At 48.5% G+C, this 17,828-nt stretch overlaps 1 protein-coding gene across 1 annotated transcript in view; it reads left to right on the forward strand.

Moving 5' to 3' along the window:
* The window catches only part of LOC121548620 (frizzled-3-like), a 39,530-nt gene that overhangs the window by 8,222 nt on the left and 13,480 nt on the right, over window positions 1-17,828 (forward strand). The window contains exons 3-5 of the mRNA XM_041860137.2: window positions 10,588-10,784; window positions 11,093-11,555; window positions 15,514-15,813. Coding sequence (XP_041716071.1) covers window positions 10,588-10,784; window positions 11,093-11,555; window positions 15,514-15,813 — 960 coding nt within the window. The remainder of the gene's footprint in view (window positions 1-10,587; window positions 10,785-11,092; window positions 11,556-15,513; window positions 15,814-17,828) is intronic.

Consider the following 17,828-nt stretch of genomic DNA (forward strand, 5'->3'; position numbering starts at 1 on the left):
GGTGAAGTTAATATACAGTGGGGAGAACAAGTATTTGATACACTGCTGATTTTGCAGGTTTTCCTACTTACAAAGCATGTAGAGGTCTGTAATATTTATCATAGGTACACGTCAACTGTGAGAGACGGAATCTAAAACAAAAATCTAGAAAATCACATTGTATGATTTTAAAGTAATTAATTTGCATTTTATTGCATAACATAAGTATTTGATACATCAGAAAAGCAGAACTTAATATTTTGTACAGAAACCTTTGTTTGCAATTACAGAGATCATACGTTTCCTGTAGGTCTTGACCAGGTTTGCACACACTGCAGCAGGGATTTTGGCCCACTCCTCCATACAGACCTTCTCCAGATCCTTCAGGTTTCGGGGGCTGTCGCTGGGCAATACGGACTTTCAGCTCCCTCCAAAGATTTTCTATTGGGTTCAGGTCTGGAGACTGGCTAGGCCACTCCAGGACCTTGAGATGCTTCTTACGGAGCCACTCCTTAGTTGCCATGGCTGTGTGTTTCGGGTCGTTGTCATGCTGGAAGACCCAGCCACGACCCATCTTCAATGCTCTTACTGAGGGAAGGAGGTTGTTGGCCAAGATCTCGCGATACATGGCCCCATCCATCCTCCCCTCAATACGGTGCAGTCGTCCTGTCCCCTTTGCAGAAAAGCATCCCCAAAGAATGATGTTTCCACCTCCATGCTTCACGGTTGGGATGGTGTTCTTGGGGTTGTAGACGAAAAAGCTCTATTTTTCTCTCATCAGACCACATGACCTTCTCCCATTCCTCCTCTGGATCATCCAGATGGTCATTGGCAAACTTCAGACGGGCCTGGACATGCGCTGGCTTGAGCAGGGGGACCTTGCGTGCGCTGCAGGATTTTAATCCATGACGGCGTAGTGTGTTACTAATGGTTTTCTTTGAGACTGTGGTCCCAGCTCTCTTCAGGTCATTGACCAGGTCATGCCGTGTAGTTCTGGGCTGATCCCTCACCTTCCTCATGATCATTGATGCCCCACGAGGTGAGATCTTGCATGGAGCCCCAGACCGATGGTGATTGACCGTCATCTTGAACTTCTTCCATTTTCTAATAATTGTGCCAACAGTTGTTGCCTTCTCACCAAGCTGCTTGCCTATTGTCCTGTAGCCCATCCCAGCCTTGTGCAGGTCTACAATTTTATCCCTGATGTCCTTACACAGCTCTCTGGTCTTGGCCATTGTGGAGAGGTTGGAGTCTGTTTGATTGATTGTGTGGACAGGTGTCTTTTATACAGGTAATGAGTTCAAACAGGTGCAGTTAATACAGGTAATGAGTGGAGAACAGGAGGCCTGCTTAAAGAAAAACTAACAGGTCTGTGAGAGCCTGAATTCTTACTGGTTGGTAGGTGAGGGATCAGCCCAGAACTACACGGCAGGACCTGGTCAATGACCTGAAGAGAGCTGGGACCACAGTCTCAAAGAAAACAATTAGTAACACACTACGCCGTCATTGATTAAAATCCTGCAGCGCACGCAAGGTTCCCCTGTTCAAGCCAGCGCATGTCCAGGCCCGTCTGAAGTTTGCCAATGACCATCTGGATGATCCAGAGGAGGAATGGGAGAAGGTCATGTGGTCTGATGAGACAAAAATATAGCTTTTTGGTCTAAACTCCACTCACCGTGTTTGGAGGAAGAAGAAGGATGAGTACAACCCCAAGAACACCATCCCAACCGTGAAGCATGGAGGTGGAAACATCATACTTTGGGGATACTTTTCTGCAAAGGGGACAGGACGACTGCACCGTATTGAGGGGAGGATGGATGGGGCCATGTATTGCGAGATCTTGGCCAACAACCTCCTTCCCTCAGTAAGAGCATTGAAGATGGGTCGTGGCTGGGTCTTCCAGCATGACAATGACCCAAAACACACAGCCAGGGTAACTAAGGAGTGGCTCCGTAAGAAGCATCTCAAGGTCCTGGAGTGGCCTAGCCAGTCGCCAGACCTGAACCCAATAGAAAATATTTGGAGGGAGCTGAAAGTCCGTATTGCCCAGCGACAGCCCCGAAACCTGAAGGATCTGGAAAAGTTCTGTATGGAGGAGTGGGCCAAAATCCCTGCTGCAGTGTGTGCAAACCTGGTCAAGACCAACAGGAAACGTATGATCTCTGTAATTGCAAACAAAGGTTTCTGTACCAAATATTAAGTTCTGCTTTTCTGATGTATCAAATACTTATGTCATGCAATAAAATGCAAATGAATTACTTAAAAATCATACAATGTGATTTTCTGGATTTTTTAGATTCCGTCTCTCACAGTTGAAGTGTACCTATGATAAAAATTACAGACCTCTACATGCTTTGTAAGTAGGAAAACCTGCAAAATCGGCAGTGTATCAAATACTTGTTCTCCCCACTGTACATTTAAGATATCCACTGAAAACCAAGCCTGTTCTGGCCTGTTCTGTTCTATCCTGTTCTGATCTGGCCTGTTCTGTTCTGGCCGGTTCTGATCTGGCCTGTTCTGTTCTATCCTGTTCTGTTCTATCCTGTTCTGTTCTATCCTGTTCTGTTCTGTTCTGATCTGGCCTGTTCTGTTCTATCCTGTTCTGTTCTATCATGTTCTGTTCTAATCTGGCCTGTTCTGTTCTGGCCTGTTCTGTTCTATCCTGTTCTGTTCTGGCCTGTTCTGTTCTGGCCTGTTCTGTTCTGGCCTGTTCTGGCCTGTTCTGTTCTATCCTGTTCTGTTCTATCCTGTTCTGTTCTATCCTGTTCTGGCCTGTTCTGATCTGGCCTGTTCTGTTCTATCCTGTTCTGATCTATCCTGTTCTGATCTGGCCTGTTCTGGCCTGTTCTGTTCTGGCCTGTTCTGTTGTATCCTGTTCTGTTCTATCCTGTTCTGTTCTATCCTATTCTGTTCTGGCCTGTTCTGTTCTGGCCTGTTCTGTTCTATCCTGTTCTGGCCTGTTCTGTTCTATCCTGTTCTGATCTGGCCTGTTCTGATCTGGCCTGTTCTGTTCTATCCTGTTCTGCTCTATCCTGTTCTGTTCTATCCTGTTCTGGCCTGTTCTGATCTGGCCTGTTCTGTTCTATCCTGTTCTGATCTATCCTGTTCTGATCTGGCCTGTTCTGTTCTGGCCTGTTCTGTTCTGGCCTGTTCTGTTCTATCCTGTTCTGTTCTATCCTGTTCTGTTCTATCCTATTCTGTTCTGGCCTGTTCTGTTCTGGCCTGTTCTATCCTGTTCTGGCCTGTTCTGTTCTATCCTGTTCTGATCTGGCCTGTTCTGTTCTGGCCTGTTCTGTTCTTGCCTGTTCTGTTCTATCCTGTTCTGATCTGGCCTGTTCTATCCTGTTCTGTTCTATCCTGTTCTGATCTGGCCTGTTGTGTTCTATCCTGTTCTGGCCTGTTCTGTTCTATCCTGTTCTGATCTATCCTGTTCTGATCTGGCCTGTTCTGTTCTGGCCTGTTCTGTTCTGGCCTGTTCTGTTCTATCCTATTCTGTTCTGTTCTATCCTGTTCTGATCTGGCCTGTTCTATCCTGTTCTGTTCTATCCTGTTCTGATCTGGCCTGTTCTGTTCTATCCTGTTCTGGCCTGTTCTGATCTGGCCTGTTCTGTTCTATCCTGTTCTGATCTATCCTGTTCTGATCTGGCCTGTTCTGTTCTATCCTGTTCTGTTCTATCCTGTTCTGTTCCATCCTGTTCTGTTCTTGCATGTTCTGTTCTGGCCTGTTCTGTTCTGGCCTGTTCTGTTCTATCCTGTTCTGATCTGGCCTGTTCTGTTCTATCCTGTTCTGATCTATCCTGTTCTGATCTGGCCTGTTCTGTTCTGGTCTGTTCTGTTCTATCCTATTCTGTTCTGTTCTATCCTGTTCTGATCTGGCCTGTTCTATCCTGTTCTGTTCTATCCTGTTCTGTTCTGGCCTGTTCTGTTCTGGCCTGTTCTGTTCTATCCTGTTCTGATCTGGCCTGTTCTGTTCTATCCTGTTCTGTTCTATCCTGTTCTGATCTGGCCTGTTCTGTTCTATCATGTTCTGATCTGGCCTGTTCTGTTCTGGCCTGTTCTGTTCTGGCCTGTTCTATCCTGTTCTGTTCTATCTTGTTCTGTTCTATCCTGTTCTGTTCTGGCCTGTTCTGATCTGGCCTGTTCTGTTCTATCCTGTTCTGTTCTGGCCTGTTCTGTTCTATCCTGTTCTGTTCTGTTCTGATCTGGCCTGTTCTGGTCTATCCTGTTCTGTTCTATCCTGTTCTGTTCTATCCTGTTCTGTTCTGTTCTGGCCTGTTCTGTTCTGTTCTGGCCTGTTCTGTGCTATCCTGTTCTGTTCTATCCTGTTCTGGCCTGTTCTGTTCTGGCCTGTTCTGTTCTATCCTGTTCTGATCTGACCTGTTCTGTTCTATCCTGTTCTGATCTATCCTGTTCTGATCTGGCCTGTTCTGTTCTGGTCTGTTCTGTTCTATCCTATTCTGTTCTGTTCTATCCTGTTCTGATCTGGCCTGTTCTATCCTGTTCTGTTCTATCCTGTTCTGTTCTGGCCTGTTCTGTTCTGTCCTGTTCTGTTCTATCCTGTTCTGATCTGGCCTGTTCTGTTCTATCCTGTTCTGTTCTATCCTGTTCTGATCTGGCCTGTTCTGTTCTATCATGTTCTGATCTGGCCTGTTCTGTTCTGGCCTGTTCTGTTCTGGCCTGTTCTATCCTGTTCTGTTCTATCTTGTTCTGTTCTATCCTGTTCTGTTCTGGCCTGTTCTGATCTGGCCTGTTCTGTTCTATCCTGTTCTGTTCTGGCCTGTTCTGTTCTATCCTGTTCTGTTCTGTTCTGATCTGGCCTGTTCTGGTCTATCCTGTTCTGTTCTATCCTGTTCTGTTCTATCCTGTTCTGTTCTGTTCTGGCCTGTTCTGTTCTGTTCTGGCCTGTTCTGTGCTATCCTGTTCTGTTCTATCCTGTTCTGGCCTGTTCTGTTCTGGCCTGTTCTGTTCTATCCTGTTCTGATCTGACCTGTTCTGTTCTATCCTGTTCTGTTCTATCCTGTTCTGATCTGGCCTTTTCTGATCTGGCCTGTTCTGTTCTATCCTGTTCTGGCCTGTTCTGTTCTGGCCTGTTCTGTTCTGGCCTGTTCTGTTTTATCCTGTTCTGATCTATCCTGTTCTGATCTGGCCTGTTCTGTTCTGGCCTGTTCTGTTCTGGCCTGTTCTGTTCTATCCTGTTCTGTTCTATCCTGTTCTGTTCTATCCTGTTCTGATCTGGCCTTTTCTGATCTGGCCTGTTCTGTTCTATCCTGTTCTGGCCTGTTCTGTTCTGGCCTGTTCTGTTCTGGCCTGTTCTGTTTTATCCTGTTCTGATCTATCCTGTTCTGATCTGGCCTGTTCTGTTCTGTCCTGTTCTGTTCTGGCCTGTTCTGTTCTATCCTGGTCTGTTCTATCCTGTTCTGTTCTATCCTGTTCTTATCTGGCCTGTTCTGGTCTGGCCTGTTCTGTTCTATCCTGTTCTGTTCTATCCTGTTCTGTTCTATCCTGGTCTGTTCTATCCTGGTCTGTTCTATCCTGTTCTGTTCTGGCCTGTTCTGTTCTATCCTGTTCTGTTCTGGCCTGTTCTGTTCTATCCTGTTCTGTTCTATCCTGTTCTGTTCTGGCCTGTTCTGTTCTATCCTGTTCTGTTCTATCCTGTTCTGTTCTATCCTGTTCTGTTCTATCCTGTTTAGTTCTGGCCTGTTCTGACCTGTTCTGTTCTGTTCTGGCATGTTTAGTTCTGGCCTGTTCTGTTCTGGCCTGTTCTTGCCTGTTCTGTTCTGGCCTGTTCTTGTGTGTTCTGTTCTGGCATGTTTAGTTCTGGCCTGTTCTGGCCTGTTCTGTTCTGGCGTGTTCTGTTCTGTTCTGGCCTGTTCTGTTCTGGCATTTTTAGTTCTGGCATGTTCTGGCCTTTTCTGTTCTGGCATGTTCTGTTCTGGCCTGTTCTGTTCTGGCCTGTTCTGTTCCAATACCCACCACTATTATTCCCTCTGGCTCTTTTAATGAAATTCCATTTAGCACACCTGTCTTGTCCCCCTCCCCCCTCTGGGAGCTGGGAGGGTGGGGGCCCTTTCTTCACTCCCCCTGGGGATTTGCATACTAAAGCCATGCCCCACAGCTGCTAGCTAGCTACTGTTCTCTCCCAGAATGCATGATGGCAGAGAGGGAACTGTGTGTGTGTGTGTGTAACAGCGTGGTCCTCCTCCAAACACAAAGGACTCTCCAGAGCCCCTCCCTGTGCCTGGCGTCTGATGAAGGGGGGGTTGGGTTACCATGCTTTTCCAACTCCTCCTCCCTCCTCCTTTCCTCCCTCCTCCCTCTGTCTTATTGTGCCAGGCAGAGGGAGGAAGGGGAGAGAAAGGGGGGAGGAGTATCATGAGGATAGGGGGAGGAGTATCATGAGGATAGGGGGAGGAGTTGTTTTTTTGAGTCAGCTCCAAACTATGTCCGACAAGATGTTCCTGTCTGTTTGAGCTCTTCTTTTGGCTGCACATGAATATTGCTCTGCTTTAGAAGACTGTTCTGTTGTCTGTGTGTGTCTTTTTAAGGCTGAGGGGTTTGTGTGTTTAACGTGTGTTTGACATACAGTGTGTGTGAGTTTCTCTGTGTGTATGATTGTACACTGAGTGTACAAAACATTAAGAACACCTGCTCTTTCCATGACAGACTGACCAGGTGAATTTAGGTGAAAGCTATGATCCCTTATTGATGTCACTCAATATTAGGAAGGTGTTCTTTTTTTAGATCAGCTTTAATATTGCAGATAGATTGTAACTTCCATCAATGTAATTGTCTGCATCACTTCCAATCCCCCATAATTTTTTTCTCTCGCAAAAATATATATATATATATATATATATATATATATATATATATATACAGTGAGGGAAAAAAGTATTTGATCCCCTGCTGATTTTGTACGTTTGCCCACTGACAAAGACATGACCAGTCTATACTTTTAATTGTAGGATTATTTGAACAGTGAGAGACAGAATAACAACAACAAAAATCCAGTAAAATGCATGTCAAAAATGTTATAAATTGATTTGCATTTTGATGAAGGAAATAAGTATTTGACCCCTCTGCAAAACATGACTTAGTACTTGGTGACAAAACCCTTGTTTGCAATCACAGAGGTCAGACGTTTCTTGTAGTTGGCCACCAGGTTTGCACACATCTCAGGAGGGATTTTGTCCCACTCCTCTTTGCAGATCTTCTCCAAGTCATTAAGGTTTCGAGGCTGACGTTTGGCAACTCGAACCTTCAGCTCCCTCCACAGATTTTCTATGGGATTAAGGTCTGGAGACTGGCAAGGCCACTCCAGGACCTTAATGTGCTTCTTCTTGAGCCACTCCTTTGTTGCCTTGGCCGTGTGTTTTGGGTCATTGCATTGCTGGAATACCCATCCACGACCCATTTTCAATGCCCTGGCTGAGGGAAGAGGTTCTCACCTAAGATTTGACGGTACATGGCCCCGTCCATCGTCCCTTTGATGCGGTGAAGTTGTCCTGTCCCCTTAGCAGAAAAACACCCCCAAAGCATAATGTTTCCACCTCCATGTTTGACGGTGGGGATGGTGTTCTTGGGGTCATAGGCAGCATTCCTCCTCCTCCAAACACGGCGAGTTGAGTTGATGCCAAAGAGCTCCATTTTGGTCTCATCTGACCACAACACTTTCACCCAGTTCTCCTCTGAATCATTCAGATGCCTTGCGGGCGCTGCAGGATTTCAGTCCTTCACGGCGTAGTGTGTTACCGATTGTTTTCTTGGTGATTATGGTCCCAGCTGCCTTGAGATCATTGACAAGATCCTCCCGTGTAGTTCTGGGCTGATTCCTCGCCGTTCTCCTTATCATTGCAACTCCACGAGGTGAGAACTTGCATGGAGCCCCAGGCCGAGGGAGATTGACAGTTATTTTGTGTTTCTTCCATTTGCGAATAATCGCACCAACTGTTGTCACCTTCTCACCAAGCTGCTTGGCGATGCTCTTGTAGCCCATTCCAGCCTTGTGTAGGTCTACAATCTTGTCCCTGACATCCTTGGAGAGCTCTTTGGTCTTGGCCATGGTGGAGAGTTTGGAATCTGATTGATTGATTGCTTCTGTGGACAGGTGTCTTTTATACAGGTAACAAGCTGAGATTAGGAGCACTCCCTTTAAGAGTGTGCTCCTAATCTCAGCTCGTTACCTGTATAAAAGACACCTGGGAGCCAGAAATCTTTCTGATTGAGAGGGGGTCAAATACTTATTTTCCTCATTAAAATGTAAATCAATTTATAACATTTTTGACATGCGTTTTTCTGGATTTTGTTGTTGTTATTCTGTCTCTCACTGTTCAAATAATCCTACCATTAAAATTATAGACTGATCATTTCTTTGTCAGTGGGCAAACGTACAAAATCAGCAGGGGATCAAATACTTTTTTCCCCTCACTGTACATATAAATATTTTGTACACTCAGTGTACAATTATCTATAAGGTTCCTAAGTCGAGCAGTGAATTTCAAACACAGATTCAACCACAAAGGCCAGGGAGTTTATCCAATGCCTCGCAAAGAAGGGCACCTATTGGTGGATTGTAAAAAAACAAAACAAAAAACAAAGAAAACAGACATTGAATATCCCATTGAACATGGTGAAGTTATTAATTACACTTTTGATGGTGTATCAATATACCCAGCCACTACAACGATACAGGCGTCCTTCCTAACACAGTTGCCGGAGAGGAAGGAAACCGCTCAGGGATTTCACCATAAGGCCAATGGTGACTTTAAAACAGTTACAGAGTTTAATGGCTGTGATAGGAGAAAACTGAGGATGGATCAACAGCGTTGTAGTTACTCCACAATACTAACCTAAATGACAGAGTGAAAAGAAGGAAGCCTGTACAAAATAAAAATATTCCAAAACATGCATCCTGTTTGCAATAAGGCACTAAAGTAAAACTTCAAAAAATGTGGCAAAGAAATTTACTTTATGTCCTGAATACAAAGCATTATGTTTGGGGCAAACACAACACATCACTGAGTACCACTCTTCATATTTTCAAGCATGGTGGTGGCTGCATCATGTTATCAGTATGCTTGTCATTGGCAAGGCCTAGGGAGTTTTTTAGGATACAAATAAATGGAATAGAGCTAAGAAAAGGCAAACCTGCTTCAGTCTGCTTTCCAACAGACACTGGGAGACAAATTCCCCTTTCAACAGGACAATTATCTAAAACACAAGGCCAAGATGACACTGAATGTTCCTGAGTGGCCTAGTTACAATTTTGACTTAAATCGGCTTGAAAATCTATGGCAAGTCTTGAAAATGGCTGTCTAGCAATGATCAACAGCCAACTTGATAGTTTGAATAATTTTTTTAAAGAATAATGTGCAAGTATTGTACAATCCAGTAGGCTTGGGCGTTATCCAGATTTTCATACCGCCATCCCGGGAATAGCACACAAGGGGACGCAAAAAACACAAAAAAGCCCATTGGGCGTCTATTACCAAAATCCTAATGAAATTAGCACAAGTAATAGCGAAATCACATAGACGTGGTTAGCTAAATGCTAATGAGTGAAAACGAACATAAGCTAATTGCAAAGACAGGCAAATCCAGCTCATAAAGTTATACAAGCATGGCTAGTAGCTACCAAATGTCATTTTCGGATAGTGTGGACATTTACAAGTGAAAGTGAATGAGAGAAATTGTGCAAATGAACAAAGTTGTGATGCATGTTTTTCTGAAGGAAGAGCATGTGTACATGGAGCAGAGGGGAGAAAAACTGAGGAGAAAAAAAACGCAGGTAGGAAGCAAAAGGACCGCTATACCTGATGCAGTGAAAATAATTAAAAACATTGAATAATGAAGTAAGCTTTATGCGACATCTTTTTGAGTGCAGCTCACCAAGAGCTCTTTGACTTTTCAAACACGGCAGAAAGCCGTTATATGATGGCAAACATTTAGTAGTGAATTACATACAAGTGTAAACTTCATTACCACATGTGCACAACAGAGATTTGCCGATAGATATAGAACGCTATGGACTCACCAGCTCCCGCTTTCTCCTGTTGTGCTATTTACAAACAAACTGGCTGAACTGTTCTGGGGAACTACGGTAAGCTTCATAATGTAAAATGATGTGACAGGTGAAGTGAAAAAATACATCTGCTTTATCTCATAGCATACTGCTCAAGTTGACTGCAAGTATTAACTTAAAAAGTCGCTACAAATATTCAAATTTATTGAAAATTTTAAAATAAATAGTTTTGATGGTATTGAAAAACCATCCCATGGCTTTCTCCAAATATCCCGGTATATGGTATATATGGTATACCGCCCAAGTATGCAAAGCTCTTAGAGACTTACCCAGAAAGACTCACAGCTGTAATTGCTGCCAAAGGTGATTCTAACATTGACTCAGGGGGTTGAATACTTATGTAATCAAGATATATATATATATATTTTTTTTTACAAATGTTAGAATTTTTCTTCCACTTTGACATTACAGAGTACTTTGTGTAGATCGTTGACAAAAAATGACAATTAAATCCATTTTAATCTCCCACACACAAAACACAGCATTGGTATACACTTCCTGACAGCCGTGTGTTTTCCTCTCCGCAGCCCTTCCATCCCATGGTGAACCTGCAGTGTTCCTCAGAGCTGAGGATGTTCCTGTGTGCCCTCTATGCTCCGGTGTGTACTGAGTACGGACGCATGACGCTGCCCTGCCGACGGCTGTGCCAGAGAGCCAAGGGAGACTGCTACAAACTCATGGACATATTCGGAGTCACCTGGCCAGAAGAGATGGACTGTAACAGGTTAGTAGTCTACTGTACTCTAGGGTACAGTTTTACACAGTGTACCTTTACACATCTGAGGCAAATACAATTTTTGTATCATCCTTTTACCACTAATTTCTCAGAAAATACTTGCTAATTTCTGTACCATAACATCAATAAGAATGACATGGCAAAATGTTAATTAAACAATAGTAACACATAATTTCCTAGCAAATACAACGTAAAATCTGAGGAAACTGTCCCGTAAAATAAAGGTTTAGCTTTGTGTCTTTCTCTAAGGTAAATATAATGTGTCTAACATAAGCTGTTTCCTCTCCGTACACCAGGTTCCCAGACTGTGACGAGCCATACCCCCGTCCTGTAGACCTGCTCTCCAGCGCAGACTCCACTGAGTCGCCTATCTCCGTCCAGCGCGACTATGGCTTCTGGTGCCCCCGTGAGCTCAAGATCGACCCCGACCTGGGCTACACCTTCCTGGGCATGAGGGATTGCTCACCCCCCTGCCCCAACATGTACTTCCAGCGGGACGAGCTGGTGTTCGCCCGCTACTTTATTGGCGTGGTGTCCATCGTCTGTCTCTCGGCAACACTCTTCACCTTCCTCACCTTCCTCATCGACGTGTCCAGGTTCCGCTACCCGGAGCGGCCAATCATCTTCTATGCCGTGTGCTACATGATGGTGTCGCTGGTATTCTTCCTGGGCTTCCTACTGGAGGACCGGGTGGCGTGCAACGCGGCGAGCCCCGGCCGCTTCCGGGCGCACACCGTCACCCAGGGCTCCCACAACAAGGTGAACATCCGTTGTCTTAGTGATTGATTAATTAATAACTGATTGATTGAATTAGTTTCAATTTTCTCTTTGACATTTAGGGCTATTGTAAATAAAAAAAATACAATTATATGTTTGATATTCTTCTGTCTAATCTAAACATCATTCTCTTCTCATTTTCCCCTCCTCCCTCTCCATCCCTCCTCCCTCTCCATCCCTCCCCATCCTTCTCTCTCTCCATCCCTTCTCCCTCTCCATCCTCCTCCCTCCTCCCTCCTCCCTCTCCATCCCTTCTCCCTCTCCATCCTTCTCCCTCTCCATGCTCCTCCCTCTCCATGCTCCTCCCTCTCCATCCCTCCTCCCTCTCCATCCCTCCTCCCTCCTCCCTCTCCATCCTTCTCCCTCTCCATGCTCCTCCCTCTCCATCCCTCCTCCCTCTCCATCCCTCCTCCCTCTCCATGCTCCTCCCTCTCCATCCCTCCTCCCTCTCCATCCTTCTCCCTCTCCATGCTCCTCCCTCTCCATCCCTCCTCCCTCTCCATCCCTCCTCACTCTCCATCACTCCTCCCTCTCCATCCTTCTACCTCTCCATCCCTCCTCCCTCTCCATCCCTCCTCCCTCTCCATCCCTTCTCCCTCTCCATCCTTCCTCCCATCCTTCTTCCCTCTCCATCCCTTCTCCCTCTCCATCCTTCTCCCTCTCAAACCCTCCTCCCTCTCCATCCTTCTCCCTCTCCAACCCTCCTCCCTCTCCATCCCTTCTCCCTCTCCATCCCTCCTCCCATCCTTCTTCCCTCTCCATCCCTTCTCCCTCTCCATCCTTCTCCCTCTCAAACCCTCCTCCCTCTCCATCCTTCTCCCTCTCCAACCCTCCTCCCTCTCCATCTCTCCATCCCTCCTCCCTCTCCTCTCCATCCCTCCTCACTCTCCATCCCTCCTCCCTCTCGATCCTTCTCCCTTTCCATCCCTCCTCCCTCCTCCCTCTCCATCCCTCCTCCCTCTCCATCCTTCTCCCTCTCCATCCCTTCTCCCCCTCCATCCCTCCTCCCTCCCCATCCCTCCTCCCTCTCCATCCCTCTCCCTCTCCATCCTCCTCCCCCTCCATCCCTCCTCCTCCCCATCCCTCTCCCTCTCCATCCTCCTCCCCCTCCATCCCTCCTCCCTCTCCATCTCTCCTCCCTCTCCAACCCTCCTCCCTCTCCATCCCTTCTCCCTCTCGATCCTTCTCCCTTTCCATCCCTCCTCCCTCCTCCCTCTCAAACCCTCCTCCCTCTCCATCCTTCTCCCTCTCCAACCCTCCTCCCCTCTCCATCTCTCCATCCCTCCTCCCTCTCCTCTCCATCCCTCCTCACTCTCCATCCCTCCTCCCTCTCGATCCTTCTCCCTTTCCATCCCTCCTCCCTCCTCCCTCTCCATCCCTCCTCCCTCTCCATCCTTCTCCCTCTCCATCCCTTCTCCCCCTCCATCCCTCCTCCCTCCCCATCCCTCCTCCCTCTCCATCCCTCTCCCTCTCCATCCTCCTCCCCCCTCCATCCTTCCTCCCTCCCCATCCCTCTCCCTCTCCATCCTCCTCCCCCTCCATCCCTCCTCCCTCTCCATCTCTCCTCCCTCTCCAACCCTCCTCCCTCTCCATCCCTTCTCCCTCTCCATCCTTCTTCCCTCTCCATCCCTTCTCCCTCTCCATCCTTCTCCCTCTCAAACCCTCCTCCCTCTCCATCCTTCTCCCTCTCCAACCCTCCTCCCTCTCCATCTCTCCATCCCTCCTCCCTCTCCTCTCCATCCCTCCTCCCTCTCCATCCTTCTCCCTCTCCATCCCTCCTCACTCTCCATCCCTCCTCACTCTCCATCCCTCCTCCCTCTCGATCCTTCTCCCTTTCCATCCCTCCTCCCTCCTCCCTCTCCATCCCTCCTCCCTCTCCATCCTTCTCCCTCTCCATCCCTTCTCCCCCTCCATCCCTCCTCCCTCCCCATCCCTCCTTCCCTCTCCATCCCTCTCCCTCTCCATCCCTCCTCCCCTCCATCCCTCCTCCCTCCCCATCCCTCTCCCTCTCCATCCTCCTCCCCCTCCTCCCTCTCCATCTCTCCTCCCTCTCCATCCCTTCTCCCTCTCCATCCTCCTCCCCTCCATCCCTCCTCCCTCTCCATCTCTCCTCCCTCTCCATCCCTTCTCCCTCTCCATCCTTCTCCCTCTCCATCCCTCCTCCCTCTCCATCCCTCCACCCTCTCATCCCTCCTCCCTCTCCATACCTTCTCCCTCTCCATCCCTCTCCCACTCCATCCTCCTCCCCCTCCATCCATCCTCCCTCTCCATCTCTCCATCCCTCCTCCCTCTCCATCCCTTCTCCCTCTCCATCTTTCTCCCTCTCCATCTCTCCGTCCCTCCTCCCTCTCCATCCCTCCTCCCTCTCATCCCTCCACCCTCTCCATACCTTCCTCCCTCTCCATCCCTCCTCCCTCTCCATCCCTTCTCCCTCTCCATCCCTCCTCCCATCCTTCTTCCCTCTCCATCCCTTCTCCCTCTCCATCCTTCTCCCTCTCCAACCCTCCTCCCTCTCCATCCTTCTCCCTCTCCAACCCTCCTCCCTCTCCATCTCTCCATCCCTCCTCCCTCTCCTCTCCATCCCTCCTCACTCTCCATCCCTCCCTCCTCTCGATCCTTCTCCCTTTCCATCCCCCTCCCTCCTCCCTCTCCATCCCTCCTCCTCTCCATCCTTCTCCCTCTCCATCCCTTCTCCCCCCTCCATCCCTCCCCTCCCCATCCCTCTCCCTCTCCATCCTCCTCCCCTCCATCCCTCCTCCTCCCCCATCCTCCTCCCCTCCATCCCTCCTCCCTCTCCATCTCTCCTCCCTCTCCATCCCTTCTCCCTCTCCATCCTCCTCCCCCTCCATCCCTCCTCCCCTCTCCATCCCTCCTCCCTCTCCATCTCTCATCCCTCCCCATCCCTCTCCCTCTCCATCCTCCTCCCCCTCCATCCCTCCTCCCTCCCCATCCTCCTCCCCCTCCATCCCTCCTCCCTCTCCATCTCTCCTCCCTCTCCATCCCTTCTCCCTCTCCATCCTCCTCCCCCCTCCATCCCTCCTCCCTCCCCATCCTCCTCCCCTCCATCCCTCCTCCCCTCCATCCCTTCTCCCTCTCCATCCCTTCTCCCTCTCCATCCTTTCTCCCTCTCCATCCCTCCTCCCTCTCCATCCCTCCTCCCTCTCCATCCTTTTCTCCCCTCCATCCCTCCTCCCCCTCCACCCTTCTCCCTCTCATCCCTCCTCCCTCTCCATCATTCTCCCTCTCAATCCCTCCATCACTCCATCCCTCCTCCCTCTCCATCCCTTCTCCCTCTCCATCCCTCCTCCCTCTCCATCCCTCCTCCCTCTCCATCCCTCCTCCCTCTCCATCCTCCTCCATCCCTCTCCATCCCTTCTCCCTCTCCATCCCTTCTCACTCTCCATCACCACCTCCCTCTCCATCCCTTCTCCATCTCCATCCCTCTCCATCCCTTCTCCCTCTCCATCCCTCCTCCCCCTCCATCCCTCCTCCCTCTCCCCATCCCTCCTCCCTCTCAATCCCTTCTCCCTCTCCATCCCTCCTCCCTCTCATCCCTCCTCCCCGTCCATCCCTCCTCCCTCTCCCCATCCCTCCTCCCTCTCAATTCCTCCTCCCCCTCCATCCCTCTCCCTCTCCATCCCTCCTCCCTCTCCATCCCTCTCCCTCTCCATCCCTCCTCCCTTACCATCCCTTCTCCCTCCCCATCCCTCCTCCCTCTCCATCCCTTCTCCTCCTCCCCCTCCATCCCTCCTCCCCCTCCATTACTCCTCCCTCTCCATCCTTCTCCCCCTCCATCCCTTCTCCCTCTCCATCCCTTCTCCCTCTCCATCCCTTCTCCCTCCCCATCCCTTCTCCCGCTCCATCCTTTCTCCCTCTCCATCCCTCCTCCCTATTCCATCCCTTCTCCCTCCCCTTCATCTTCCCCTCCCCCTCCTTCAAGGCGTGCACGTTGCTCTTTATGGCGCTCTACTTCTTCACCATGGCAGGCAGTGTGTGGTGGGTCATCCTCACCCTCACCTGGTTCCTGGCTGCCGTGCCTAAGTGGGGCAGCGAGGCCATAGAGAAGAAGGCCCTGCTCTTCCATGCCTGTGCCTGGGGCCTGCCCGGCTGTCTCACCGTCACTCTACTAGCAATGAACAAGATAGAAGGGGATAGTGTCAGCGGGGTGTGTTTCGTGGGGCTGTATGACCGCACGACGCTGAGATGGTTCCTGCTGGCTCCCCTGGGTCTGGATGTATTGGTGAGTGGGCTGGAATGAGTCAGAGGAAGTAGGTGTGAGTCACAATTGGCAGACTATTCCCTATACAGTGGGGGAAAAAAGTATTTAGTCAGCCACTAATTGTGCAAGTTCTCCCACTTAAAAAGATGAGAGAGGCCTGTAATTTTCATCATAGGTACACGTCAACTATGACAGACAAATTGAGAATTTTTTTTCCAGAAAATCACATTGTAGGATTTTTAATGAATTTATTTGCAAATTATGGTGGAAAATAAGTATTTGGTCACCTACAAACAAGCAAGATTTCTGGCTCTCACATACCTCTAACTTCTTCTTTAAGAGGCTCTCTGTCCTCCACTTGTTACCTGTTAATGGCACCTGTTTGAACTTGTTATCAGTATAAAAGACACCTGTCCACAACCTCAAACAGTCACACTCCAAACTCCACTATGGCCAAGACCAAAGAGCTGTCAAAGGACACCAGAAACAAAATTGTAGACCTGCACCAGGCTGGGAAGACTGAATCTGCAATAGGTAAGCAGCTTGGTTTGAAGAAATCAACTGTGGGAGCAATTATTAGGAAATGGAAGACATACAAGACCACTGATAATCTCCCCTCGATCTGGGGCTCCCACGCAAGATCTCACCCCGTGGGGTCAAAATGATCACAAGAACGGTGAGCAAAAATCCCAGAACCACACGGGGGGGACCTAGTGAATGACCTGCAGAGAGCTGGGACCAAAGTAACAAAGCCTACCATCAGTAACACACTACGCCGCCAGGGACTCAAATCCTGCAGTGCCAGACGTGTCCCCCTGCTTAAGCCAGTACATGTCCAGGCCCGTCTGAAGTTTGCTAGAGTGCATTTGGATGATCCAGAAGAGGATTGGGAGAATGTCATATGGTCAGATGAAACCAAAATATAACTTTTTGGTAAAAAACTAAACTCGTCGTGTTTGGAGGACAAAGAATGCTGAGTTGCATCCAAAGAACACCATACCTACTGTGAAGCATGGGGGTGGAAACATCATGCTTTGGGGCTGTTTTTTCTGCAAAGGGACCAGGACGACTGATCCGTAAAGGAAAGAATGAATGGGGCCATGTATCGTGAGATTTTGAGTGAAAACCTCCTTCCATCAGCAAGGGCATTGAAGATGAAAACGTGGCTGGGTCTTTCAGCATGACAATGATCCCAAACACACCGCCCGGGCAACGAAGGAGTGGCTTCGTAAGAAGCATTTCAATGTCCTGGAGTGGCCTAGCCAGTCTCAGATCTCAACCCCATAGAAAATCTTTGGAGGGAGTTGAAAGTCCGTGTTGCCCAGCGACAGCCCCAAAACATCACTGCTCTAGAGGAGATCTGCATGGAGGAATGGGCCAAAATACCAGCAACAGTGTGTGAAAACCTTGTGAAGACTTACAGAAAACGTTTGACCTGTGTCATTGCCAACAAAGGGTATATAACAAAGTATTGAGAAACTTTGTTATTGACCAAATACTTATTTTCCACCATAATTTGCAAATAAATTCATAAAAAATCCTACAATGTGATTTTCTGGATTTCTTTTCTCAGTTTGTCTGTCATAGTTGACGTGTACCTATGATGAAAATTACAGGCCTCTCTCATCTTTTTAAGTGGGAGAACTTGCACAATTGGTGGCTGACTAAATACTTTTTTCCCCCACTGTATAGGCAAGAGGGTGGCATTTGGGACACAGGCTAGGTGATTAATGTGTGCACAAGGTTTACGTTTGCACATGCACAAAGTTCAGTAAACATGTTGACACTGTTTGTGTCTGCTCCTTTGATTATACCACAGACCTACACATCTCAACATTCATTAAAAAGTGGATCTGGGCCTCCCGAGTGGCGCAGCAGTCTAAGGCAATGCATTGCAGTGCTTGAGGCGTCACTACAGACGCATCGCTGTGCTTGAGGTGTCACTACAGACCCGGGTTCGATTCCAGGCTGTGTCACAGCTGGCTGTGACCGGGAGACCCATGAGGCGGCGCACAATTGGCCCAGCGTCGTCCGGT

The sequence above is a fragment of the Coregonus clupeaformis genome, chromosome 33, assembly GCF_020615455.1.
Source record: "Coregonus clupeaformis isolate EN_2021a chromosome 33, ASM2061545v1, whole genome shotgun sequence".
Lineage (NCBI taxonomy): Eukaryota > Metazoa > Chordata > Actinopteri > Salmoniformes > Salmonidae > Coregonus > Coregonus clupeaformis.